The 13,105-nt window shown below is 45.6% G+C and overlaps 1 protein-coding gene across 1 annotated transcript in view; it reads left to right on the top strand.

Annotated features, from left to right (window-relative positions):
* Positions 1-6,921: 6,921 nt before the first annotated feature.
* The window catches only part of LOC140386944 (multidrug and toxin extrusion protein 1-like), a 63,176-nt gene continuing 56,992 nt past the window's right edge, over positions 6,922-13,105 (top strand). The window contains exons 1-2 of the mRNA XM_072469861.1: positions 6,922-7,068; positions 7,643-7,744. Of these exons, the coding sequence (XP_072325962.1) occupies positions 6,922-7,068; positions 7,643-7,744 (249 nt within the window). The remainder of the gene's footprint in view (positions 7,069-7,642; positions 7,745-13,105) is intronic.

The following is a 13,105-nucleotide window of genomic DNA, read 5'->3' as shown; positions in this document are numbered from 1 at the left end:
CTCTAAGATGAAGGGAGCAGTTTCAGTCTCTCTCTCTCTAAGATGAAGGGAGCAGTTTCAGTCTCTCTCTCTAAGATGAAGGAAGCAGTTTCAGTCTCTCTCTCTCTAAGATGAAGGGAGCAGTTTCAGTCTCTCTCTCTCTAACATGAAGGGAGCAGTTTCAGTCTCTCTCTCTAAGATGAAGGGAGCAGTTTCAGTCTCTCTCTCTCTCAGATGAAGGGAGCAGTTTCAGTCTCTCTCTCTCTAAGATGAAGGGAGCAGTTTCAGTCTCTCTCTAAGATGAAGGGAGCAGTTTCAGTCTCTCTCTCTCTAAGATGAAGGGAGTAGTTTCAGTCTCTCTCTCTAAGATGAAGGGAGCATTTTTAGTCTCTCTCTCTAAGATGAAGGGAGCAGTTTCAGTCTCTCTCTCTAAGATGAAGGGAGCATTTTTAGTCTCGCTCTCTAAGATGAAGGCAGCAGTTTCAGTCTCTCGCTCTCTAAGATGAAGGGAGCAGTTTCAGTCTCTCTCTCTAAGATGAAGGGAGCATTTTTAGTCTCTCTCTCTAAGATGAAGGGAGCAGTTTCAGTCTCTCGCTCTCTAAGATGAAGGCAGCAGTTTCAGTCTCTCGCTCTCTAAGATGAAGGCAGCAGTTTCAGTCTCTCTCTCTCTAAGATGAAGGGAGCAGTTTCAGTCTCTCTCTAAGATGAAGGAGCAGTTTCAGTCTCTCTCTCTCTAAGATGAAGTTCCAATAAAACTGTTCCTTTCCTGTTTCTGACTTCCACCCATACTGACTCAGTAGACAAGCCCTCCTCAACTACTTCCTTTTCTGCAGCTGTGGTGAACTCCCTAATTAACAGTGCTACTCCCCCTCCTCTTTTACCTCCCTCCCTATTCTTCTGAAAAAAATCTCGTACCTGCATATATCTAAACATTTCCCCCTATTCCAACCCATACTTCGCTTCCAGCTCCTTCAGCCCTGCAAACCGACCCTAAGAAACAAATCTTTTAGTTTCTTTATCCCCTTCTCCTCCCATTTCCGAAAATTTCCATCCCACTTCCCTGGCTCAAATCTGTGGTTCCCCCGAATCGGCATTTCCCTTGACCCTGCCCCCAACCCAAAGTGTTGGCGAAAGCGCCTCCAAATTCTCAATGAAGCTATTATTACCGGACTCCCTGAGTATTTCCCTGGGGCCAACGGGAGCGGCGCTGTTGCTAGTGCTTTCAATCCCGACCCCCTGCACAAACTCTCCTCCATTCTGACCCATTGGGAATCAACCCCTCTGACCCAGCTCCGCACCTTCTCCACATTCGCCGCCCAGTAGTAATACATCAGGTTCGGAAGACCCCAACCCCCTGCCTGCCTTCCCCTCTGTAGTAGCACCTTTCTAATTCTGGCCACCTTCCCTCCCCATATGAACAACGTAATCCTTCCCTCAATCATTCTGAAAAAAGCCTTTGGAAAATCGGCAGGCATTGGAAAATAAACAGAAATCACGGCAACACTTTCATTTTAACCGCTTGAATCCAACCCGCCAGCGACAGAGGGAGACCATCCCACCTTGCCAGATCAGCTTTCACTCTCCCCACCAAACTAGAAATGTTGTACCTGCGGAGCCCCCCTCCCCCACACTCCCGGGCAACCTGCACCCCCAGGTACCTAAAGTGAGTCCCTGCCCTACAGAATGGCAGCCCCCCCACCCCTGCCCCCACCACTGGCCGAGACACCACAAAATACTCACTCTTGTCTCGATTTAATTTGTACCCCAAGAAACACCCAAACACCCGAAGCAGCTCCAATATTCTGCCTATCGACACACTCGGTTCCGACACGTATAACAGCAAGTCATCGGCATATAAGGACACCCTATTCTCCATCCACCCCCCCCCCCCCCCCCGCACTATCCCTTTCCATACCCCCAAACTTCTTAATGTGATGGCCAACGGCTCAATCGCGAGTGCAAACAGCAGGGGGGACATAGGACATCCCTGCCTAGTCCCACGGTGGAGAGAAAATTATCTTGAGCTGATGTTGTTTGTGCGGACTCTCGCCCTCGGCTCCTTCTCTAGCTTTACCCAGTTCACAAATCTTGGTCCAATCCCAAACCGCCCCAGAACTGCCATCAAGTACCCCCATTCCACCTGGTCGAACGCCTTCTCAGCGTCCAATGCCACAACCACCTCTGTTTCCTTCCCCTCTGCCGGTGCCATAGCGACGTTCAATACCCTTCTAACGTTTGAAAAGAGCTGCCTCCCTCTCACAAACTCCTTCTAATCTTCACCTATCACCTTCGGGAGGCACTCCTCCAGCCTACCCGCCAGTACCTTCGCCAATACTTTTGCGTCCACATTCAGGAGTGATATGGGCCGATACGACCCACACTCCGTCAGATCCTTATCTTTTTTTAGCAACAGGGAAATCGATGCCTGCCCCAATGTTTGTGGCAAAATCCCCTTCCCTATCGCCTCTTCAAACATCCCCACCATCAGGGGTGCCAGCTTATCCTTGAATTTTTAATAATATTCCACCGGAAACCCATCCGGCCCTGCCACCTTCCCCGACTGCATCCTCCCAATCGCATCTTTCAGATCGGTAACTGAGCAAAAAGAGGCCAACCGGGCATTTGAGACCTACCGAGGGTTGTACACCTCCGAGCCCCCCCAGACGGGGACGCTTGGATGAAACAGTTCCTCGACGGACATGACAGTGTGGGGGGGAAGACAGGCGGGGGGTGGGGGGGGGGGGGGGGGGAGGGGGGGAGGGGGGGAGGGGGGGACTGGAAGCACCAATAGGTCTGGGAGAAATCATGGAGAGCTCCATGCAGGCCGGGAAGGTGACCAGGACCCGATGGGTCCCCGGCAGACTTCTGTAAAAACATCTTAACGACATGTTCGCAGACTCGCGAGCCATGGGCACCCTGCTCCCTAAGCTAACACAGGCCGCGGTATCGTTGATACCCAAAAAAAGACAAAGATCCGAAGAAATGCGGATCGTACAGATCCATTTTGCTGCTGTATGTGGATGCGAAGATACTCGCAAATGTCCTGGCCAAGTGAGTGGAGAGCTGCCTGCCAGAGGTGGTTGCAGAGGACCAGACAGGCATTGTCAAGGGTAGGCAGCTAACTGTGAACATCAAGCGGCTGATGAATGTAATTATGACCACCTCCCCCACTCCGCCCCGGGGAGAGAACATAAGAAATAAGAACATAAGAACTAGGAGCAGGAGTCGGCCACCTGGCCCCTCGAGCCTGCTCCGCCATTCAATGAGATCATGGCTGATCTTTTTGTGGACTCAGCTCCACTTTCTGGCCCGAACACCATAACCCTTAATCCCTTTATTCTTCAAAAAAACTATCTATCTTTATCTTAAAAACATTTAATGAAGGGGCCTCTACTGCTTCACTGGGCAAGGAATTCCATAGATCACCAGAGGTGATCGTCTCCCTGGACGCAGAAAAGGCCTTTGGCAGAGTCGAGTGGAAGTACCTCCTCGAGGTACTGGAATGGTTTGGGCTAGGAGCAGGGTTGACCTCCTGGGTGAAAATCCTGTACAGCACCCACAAGGCGAGCGTACGGACGAACGCTACCAGCTCTGAATACTTCCAGCTGCACAGAGGCGCACAGCAGGGATGCCCACTGTCTCCGTTCCTCTTCACCCTAGCAATTGAACCCCTGGCGATCGCACTGTGAGACACTAAAAGCTGGAAGGGCATCCCAAGAGGAAGCAGAGAGCACAGAGTCCAACTCTATGCGGATGACCTGCTCCTCTGTGTCTCGGGAGCCACGGGAATGCCTGAGGGCAATCATGCAGCTCCTGAAAGAGTTTGTAGCCCTCTCGGGCTACAAACCCAACCTGGGCGAGAGTGAGGCATTCCCAGTGAACCCAAACGGGGGAGGGACAGAGCTGGAGGGACTCCTGTTCAAAGCAGCCCAAATCAAATTCCGCTACCCAGGGATCCAGATAGCCCGTGACTGGACATGGATCCTGAAGCGGAATCTGACCAGTATGGCGGTCAAAATGAACGCACTGCCGAGTTTCCTCCTCCTGTTCAGGGCCATACAGGTCTTCATCCCCAAGGCCTTCTTACACAGCATAGATAAAATGATCATGGCAGTCGAGTCTGTGTGTGTGTGGGGGGGGGGGGGGGTAAGTATCCAAGAATCCCCAAATCAAACACTGCAAAGGAGGAAAGTTATGGGCAGTCTGGGCAACGATGGCGGAGAGAGTGAGGGGATAGATACGTGAACCCAATATGGAATGGGTGAGGATGGAGGAGGCCTCCTGCAAGGGAACGACCCTCTGGGCCGTCGACACGGCAGCGCTCCCCCGATGAAATACACATCCTGCCCAGTGGTGGTAGCACACTAAAGACATGGAACCAGATGGCCCCCGTCAGCAAAACCACAAACCACCAACCGCGCTCGATTCCACTTTGAAAAAATGGAGACAGGACGGGGAGACGCAAGCAGTTAAGGGCTTTTATATGTGGGACAGACTAGCGACACTGAACGAGCTGACAGAGGACCTGGAACGGCCGACAGGACAGGACCTCAGACACCTCCAAATCAAACGCTTTTTCCACAAGGAGACGGCAGGATATCCCAGGGCCCCGAGAGACACACTATTGGAGGAACTGATAAACACGGACAGTAAGGAAGGGGAGAACTGCGGGAACATCTATGGACAGTTACTGGACAGGGCGAGGCTGCCCCTGGATGAAGCCAGACGAAAATGGGAAGACTAACTGGGGTGGGAAGTGGGTTGGGGACTCTGGAGCGAAGCACTGAGCAGGGCCAACTCCACCTCCTCCTGCGCAAGGCTCCGCCTCATGCAGCTCAAAGTGGTGCACAGAGCGCACCTGACCAGAACCCGAATGAGCAGTGTGGTGTTGGGTGTTCTGCTGCACAAATGATCCAACACGGCTGTAGATGGTACAACTCTGTTTTATTGTCTTAACAACGGTTACAACTAACTGCTGGCTTGGGTACGTGCTTCACCAGCTAAACTGTGGACCCAGCCCTATCACTATCTTAGTGAGGCACTCAGCACATGGTGTATGTCTGAGTGGCGCGCTGTGAGCTCTGTGCTCTGAGCTATCTCCTGGTAGAATGAGCGGGAACTGTGGTGTTCCCTGTTTTATAGTGCGTGTGCTCTCACTGGTGATTGGCTGCGATGTTGTGTGTGTGCTGGTTGGTCCAACTGCCTGTCTATCAGTGTGTGTGTGATTGAACCATGATATGCTGATGTGGCTATCATGACAAGCAGGTTCTTCCCGGAGATGGAGGATAAGTGTGAGCGGTGCCAGAGGGGCCCGGCCAACCACACCCACATGTTTTGGGCTTGCCCCAAACTTGCTGGGTTCTGGACAGCCTTCCTCGAGGGGGATACCAAGGAGGGAACAGGGAGGGGAGCAGGGAGGGGGGAAAGGGGGGGGGGGGGAGGACGAGAAGATATATACCAAGAAAGATGTATGTATATAAGAAACTGTATAAATTGTAAATAGCGGACACAAATATTTCACCATGTAAAATTGATAATTGCAAGAAGAACATTCAAAAAACAAAAAGTTTTTATGCAAATCATTTTGCAAACTCAATTTGAGAACGACCCAGTCCTCAGGGTTTGTTGCAAATTAAAGCCAGGTTAATTTGCTCATTATCACTTTGTCATTGTCAGTGTGTTCGATGTGTCAGACCACAACGCACCTTCTCGAAACCTTTCCGATAATAGTTGTGAAGCAAAGGGATTCAGGTAAGATTTTAACCGGCAATTGTTTCGAAGCATTTGGTAATGTTGATGTTATCATGTAATTCAGAGATGTAGGTCAATCTCGCCCTGCCTGTTAACAGCAGAAGCTTCACAAATTTCTTATAGAAACACTGACGCAGACTGTCGGTACTGAGTGGTATCTGAGTGAATAAGGACTGTCTGTAATGCAGTCACGCATCTGAAGGCACTTCACAGGAGTGTGACCGGATACAAGCTGGCCTAAAACGTGGGTCAGTGAAGACAGGAGCGAGGGGTGACTGGGACCTGGTGCAAGTTAGGATCCCGGATGCAGAGTTTCGGGTGACGGTTTCTTCTGTGGGGTCTATTTTTTAAGTTGACCAGGTGTAGTAGAAAGTAAGGACACTTTGCTTACGAACAAATGGCTGTTTATCTTAAGCCACCCAGATAGACATAATGGGCTGGATTCCTCCGCCCCGCCCACCTCAAGAACGCCACGGGCGAGACCCGGGACAATGGAGAAGTCCATTGACCTCAGACGGGATTCTCCGGTCGCCGGGCGGACAAGGCCGGAGAATCCCGCCCAACGTGTGAGCACAACCTTTCAATGTCCTTCATGCAAGAAGAAGGGACGGAATACATCCTTCACCCTGACTCTCTCAAAACGGAAGCCAGACGATGGTGCAGGGTGAATGAAAATTAATTAACAATGATTCTTTATCTATTGCAATGGAAGTTTGAAAAATCTAACATAATTAATGTTTGCAAGATAAACTGGACATGTTGGATGTGCTCAGCAGGCCCGACAGCAACTGAGGAGAGAGAAACTGTGGAGCTCACGTTGAATTAATAAAAACAGAAAATGTTGGACAATCTCAGCAGGTCAGGCAGCGTCTGTGGAGAGAGACGTCTGGAGATTATCCAGTATTTTCTGTTTTTGTTTCGAATTCCAGCATCTACAGCAATTTGCTTGTATCTTCATGTTTAATTACGTTTATGTAGCAATCCGGGAATGTTGAATCAATCCTCCATGAGCTCACAAAGGACAATTCGGAAAACTTAAACATGACCGGCCAAGGCCCAAATGGGAAATGGATTTAAGAGTTTAACGATATATTACATCATATGGGGGGGGGGGGGGGGGGGGGGGGGGCGGTATATACAAACAGGAGAAGAAACGGGTTTAATTTTCCTTTGCAGTGAAGGATTGGAAAAATGGGGAATTCAATGCAACGAAGTTCCGACAGTGTTGCCCAGACCTATGGATCCTGCGGCAAACTGTTCCTGAGGAAAGTAAGGAGATTGATACCGATCAACTTCTGGCAGGAAGCGAAATGCGTTTCCAGACTGGCTGGGCCAGTGGTGAGTTTACACCCGCCTAATATCCCATAATATCCTTCACATTCAACTCTCTCCAGAACTGTATCTAATTGTCCACCAAACCCATTCATATCATTCCCTTCAATTAACTCATTGATTCAATTCTCTTCACTGCACGCATTTATATAATCCCCTTCAATACATCCATTTATTCAATCGCCTTATCTGCGGAGATTCACAAAATTCCCTTCACTGATTCCATTGACACTATTCATTTTGCTGAACCCGTTTAGAAAATGCCTTTCGATCCGTAATTTCCTCCAGTAACCTTGAAAACCTTCTGCTTGACATTGTTTTATCACTTCAAAAATCATTTATGTGGCCCGAAATTCGAACCCTTTACCAGCGAATGATTTGCTTGGATCAACTTTGCCACTTTCCTTTGCAAGTTTGAAAGCCTCGGTGACATCATCTGAAAATTGCATCAGGCTTTGACAAGGGGAAACAAGGACAATTGCTTTTCAATTGGTTCAATGCAAATTGTTTAGTTGTGAAGAGCAGATGCAAGATTAAGTGGCCAGTCTACACTTTTTAAACATTTGCATTTCTTTCACAGGTTTTGTCACAGCTGATGATAAGCCTCATAAATATTGTCAGCTCTGTGTTCTGTGGACATTTGGGAAAAGTTGAATTGGATGCTGTTAGTCTTGCCACAGCGGTGAGTTTATGTTCAAAATGTGCGCATTTATTCATCATGGTGAATGGGATCTTCTGGATCTGACGCTGTCAATGAGTTTCCCCATTGTTCGTAGCCATGCCAATGGACATGCGATAGGGGATCACCATTGGTGATCTTGCCAGCCAGGACTGCCAGAAAATTTCAGTCAGTGTAATTCTGTTGTGGATCGGGGGGGGGGGGGGGGGGGGGGGGCGGGGGGGGGGGGGGGGGGGCGAATCAAGCGGAACCCCTTCATTTTCTCACCGTCTGCCCGTAGGCCAATGTGCTTTAATTTTTGTAATAGCCTGTTGTGTGTTTTCCTCTGATTGTGACCCGCAGCCAACTCTTTTTAAGGTGTTATGGGCCAGGGTTTAGAGAACTCCAAAGGGTATCATGGAGTTCACCTGACTCACAACTTTTAATAGATTGTGGTATGGGGAGCACACGGCCCACTCTACAGGTGTGGTACAGCAGGAATGGAAAAGTATTTTTTAAAGCAAAACAATGTTTATTCTATGAACTCAAGTTAACCTTTTTAAAACATACAGTGAACATCTTAGCAACCATTAATTCCAATACAACCCCCAAAGAATACAACACTACGTAATCCTTAATAACTTCCCAAACAACATCCAGAAGACAAAAGAAACACCTTTTAACAGAAGCACATTAGGTTTACATTCACTACTGAGAACATTTATAATTCTGAATTCACCAAATGATCAAGAGATAGTCTTTTCATGGCAGACAGATGAACAGTACACCTGCTCTGTCTGGCTTCAGCTCCAACACGGAAAACAAAACTAAAACACACCCTGCAGCAAACAGCTTAAAACAAAAATAAAAAGCTGACAGACAGCCCAGCTCCACCCACACTCTCATTTCACTGATAAACACCCATTTCTTAAAGGTACATTTCTTAAACACCCATTTCTTAAAGGTACTCTCACATGACACCTCCCCCCAAGAAAAAAAAATAAACCATCAACTTCAAGATGGTTTCATTTTTCACCTTTTCACTATCCTTTAAGAAATGCACACAGTAAATATACTTTATCGTTTCAAAAAACAACACACGCAAACAGGTATAATAATATAGTCTTTTTTTTTTTGTTCTTCTCCCTCCAACTGAAATCCTTCTTGGTTGACAGTCTCTTTGAACAAGAAGGTCTCTGCACGATCCATCCATTCCTATACACCTTGGCATTTCCCTTTAAAGTCAGATACTTTAGTTCAATCTGATCACAGATTCCCTTGTAATTCTCCAACACAAGAGCATTGGTTATCACAGCTTTCAGGCAGTCAAATGCCTGTTGAAAGTCCGCTGTCCACTGAAATGTTCGACGTTGCTTCAGCAAGCCTATCAGTGGAGCAATCATGCTACAAAACCTTTGCGCAAATGTTCGATCAAATCCACTCATGCCAAGAAATCGCATTATTTCCCTTCGTCTTGAGGGTATCGGAAACTCCTCAATAACTGTTGGTTTCATATCCCGTGTGACCATTCGATCCTGTCCAATTGTATGTCAAGGAAAGTGACCTGGGCTTTTTCAAATTCACTTTTGGCTAGGTTTACCACCAAACCCGCCACCTGAAGTCGATCAAATAACTCCATCAGATGTTTTAAATGTTCTTTCCATTTCTGGCTGAAAATTACCAGATCGTCACTGTATACCGCACAATTGGGTAATCCTGAAACAACTTTGTTAGTTAACCGTTGAAATTTGGCTGGTGCATTTTTCATGCCAAATGGCATAACTTTGAATTGGTATATACCATCTGGAGTCACAAAAGCTGAAATCTACTTCACTCTTTTGGATGAAGGTACCTTCCAGTAACCTTTAAGTAAATTCAGTTTGGAAATAAAAGCTGATTGTCCCACTTTCTCAATGCAATCCTCCAAACGTGGGATAGGATAAGAGTCCGTTCTTGTAACTGCATTAACCTTTAGATAGTCCACACACAACCGTTGGGTACCGTCTAGTTTTGGGACCATCACAATGGGTGAGCTCCATTGGCTGCAACCCACTTCAATTATGCCATTTTTAAGCATACTCTCAATCTCTTTGTCAACCTGTGCCAATTTTAAAGAGTTAAGTCTGTCTGGATGTTGTTTGATTGGAACAGCATTTCCCACATCTACATCATGTATAGCCATTTTAGTACTTCCCAATTTATCTCTACAAACTTGCCCACGTGATAGCCATAACTCTTTCAGGTCAGTTTGTTTTTCCTCTGGTAGGTAACTCAACAATTTATTCCAATTTTTAAGAACATCCTCGTTTTCCAATTTAATTTGAGGTATGTCAGATTCCAAGTTATCTGGATTTGGTTCATCACTTTGAGTTAGAATCATTAAAACCTCTTCCTTTTTCTCTCTTTCCATTTCAAAGTACGTTTTAAGCATAATCACATGACACACTCGGTGAGTTTTCCTTCTAACTGGCCGTTTTCCTTCTATCTGGCCTTTTTACCACATAATTCACCTCACTTAATTTCCTTTCAATCTGATAAGGTCCACAAAACCTTGCTTTTAAAGGTTCACCTAGCACTGGTAACAATACTAAAACTTTATCTCCACAGGCAAAACTACGAACTTTGGATTTCTTGTCCGCAACCTGTTCCATCACATTTTGTGCAACTTTTAAATGTTGTTTAGCCAATTCACCTGCTCCATTTAATCGTTCCCTAAAATTTGACATGTAATCCAATAATGTAAGTTCTGATTTCTCACTCACCAATTTTTCCTTAATCAATTTAAGTGGTCCTCTTACCTCATGACCAAAAATTAGTTCAAGAGGACTAAATTTGGTTGACTCATTAGGTGCATCCCTAATTGCAAACAGTACGAATGGAATTCCTTTATCCCAATCCTCTGGATAATCTTGACAATAAGCTCTCAACACTGTCCTTCATGCCTGATGCCACCTTTCTAACGCTCCCTGCGATTCCGGATGGTACGCAGTTGATTTAACTTGTTTTATTCCTAAGCTACCCATAACTTCTTTGAATAACCTTGAGGTAAAATTTGATCCTGGATCCGATTGTATTTCTGTGGGTAGTCCATGTCTAGTAAAGAATTTAAGTAACTCCTCCACAATCTTTTTAGCTGTAATATTACGTACTGGAATGGCCTCTGGAAACCTAGTAGACACATCCATTATGGTCAAAAGATATTGATTCCCACTTTTTGTTTTAGGAAGCGGTCCTACACAATCTTTCCTTAATCAATTTAAGTGGTCCTCTTACCTCATGGCCAAAAATTAGTTTTTGTTTTAGGAAGCGGTCCTACACAATCTTTCCTGAATCAATTTAAGTGGTCCTCTTACCTCCTGACCAAAAATTAGTTCAAAAGGACAACATTTGGTTGACTCTTGTAAAAGATTCCTCAAAACTGGAATGGGTATTAAGGGTGCTGGTTTGATCACTGCTTGAGGTTTCCCTATCACTTGACATGTGTGACATGATTGACAAAATTTAACTACATCTTTATGTAGTCCAGGCCAATAAAACTGTTTCTGGATTTTAGCTTGAGTTTTCCTTATTCCCAAATTACCTCCCACTGGTACCTCATGTGCAACTCGCAACACCGCCTTTCTATACTCTACCGGCAATACTACTTGATGAACTTCTGCCCACTTTTCATCCGCCTGCATATGTAAAGGTCTCCATTTTCTCATCAAGACATTACTTTTACGGTAATAACACTCTGGTATCCACTCAGATTCCTCCTCTGTGTATGCTTTCTGAAACATCCGTTTTATTTCTACATCTCTCTGTTGTAACTCCGCCAATTTTCCTGAACTAAAAATATCCGCCTCATCCTCCACCTGTTCTTGTTCTTTTTCAATCATCTGATCAAAAATCGTTTCTGATAATTGCACTTCAACTTCATCTTCACGCTTTGATTTCTCCTCTTGTCTTAACCTGTGACTTTGCGACCTTGTTACGACACAATCCGGCAAAATCCCAGGATATTCGTCCTTCAACACTTCAGTTGTCTGATTTTCCACTGGCTTATCAACCACAGTAGGCATCACTCCCACCAGAGATCCAGCTATATCATTACCCAAGATAAACTGTATTCCTGGATAAGATAGTTTCTCTATTACTCCTACTACCACTTCACCACTCTTCACTGGACTTTCCAACCTTACCTTATATAATGGAACACTACTCCTCTCACCCTGAATTCCACATATTACCACCTTTTCTGGCAACATTCTTCCCAAACTACATAACTCCTCATCTCTTACGATTAAAGATTGACTAGCTCCCGTATCTCTTAAAATTGTGACTTCTTTACCTGCTCCTCCTGATACACATGAGTAAACTTTACCCACACAAGTAAATGCTTTAAAGAGATCTGGCACCTTCTTATCAATCACCTCTTGATCAGGCTGCACAATCTTTTGCACGTCCTTCGCTTCACTTGGGCTTTCCTTTACCACTTTAACAAACCCCACTGTCTTATCCTGTTTTACCACATCAGCTTTCCCAGTGCTTTTCTTCAACCACCAACACTGTGACTTTACATGGCCTAGTTTATTACAGTGAAAACATTTGAAACTTTTCATGCCTCTTCCACCCTCCTGGATTTCTTTTTAAATCTGAGGTACACTCTCCTTATTATCTCCCATCAGATCACCTTTACCTCTACCACTTGAGTATTTCTCATGTCCCCAGTTTCTATCCCTCACAGGCTGAAACTGATGTCAGAAACCAAGCTTTGATTTATGAACTAATTCATAATCATCTGCCATTTCTCTGCTAATCTCGCAGTTTTAACCCTCTGCTCTTCCACATGAGTTCTCACAACATCAGGAATTGAATTTTTAAACTCCTCCAAAAGTATAATTTCTCTGAGAGCTTCATACATTTGGTCTATTTTCAAAGCCCTTATCCACCTATCAAAATTACTCTGATCCTTTCAAACTCCATGTATGTTTGACCAAATTCATTCCTTAAATTTCTAAACCTTTGTCTGTAAGCTTCAGGCACTAGTTCATATGCACCGAAGATGAATTTTTTCACCTCCTCATACGTCCTAGATACCTCCTCCGGTAGTGATGCAAACACTTCACTAGCCCTACCTATCAGTAATACCCACATGTCCTGTGGCCTTTCATTTGTTTAGCCACCTTCTAAAATGAACTGAAAAAGGCTTCCACTTCCTTCTCGTCAAACCTTGGCAATGCTTGGACATATTGAAATAGATCCCCACCAAGCCTTTGACTATGACGCTCTTTCTCACTATCCTCATCACTATCATCCAACTGTACGTTTCGCTTTACGTCTGCCAATTTTAACTGACTCATGTTTCATGGCCATTTTCTGAAGTACAACCTCTCTCTTTATCTT

Source organism: Scyliorhinus torazame, chromosome 12 (genome assembly GCF_047496885.1).
Source record: "Scyliorhinus torazame isolate Kashiwa2021f chromosome 12, sScyTor2.1, whole genome shotgun sequence".
Lineage (NCBI taxonomy): Eukaryota > Metazoa > Chordata > Chondrichthyes > Carcharhiniformes > Scyliorhinidae > Scyliorhinus > Scyliorhinus torazame.
This window is presented reverse-complemented; position numbering and strand designations above follow the sequence as displayed.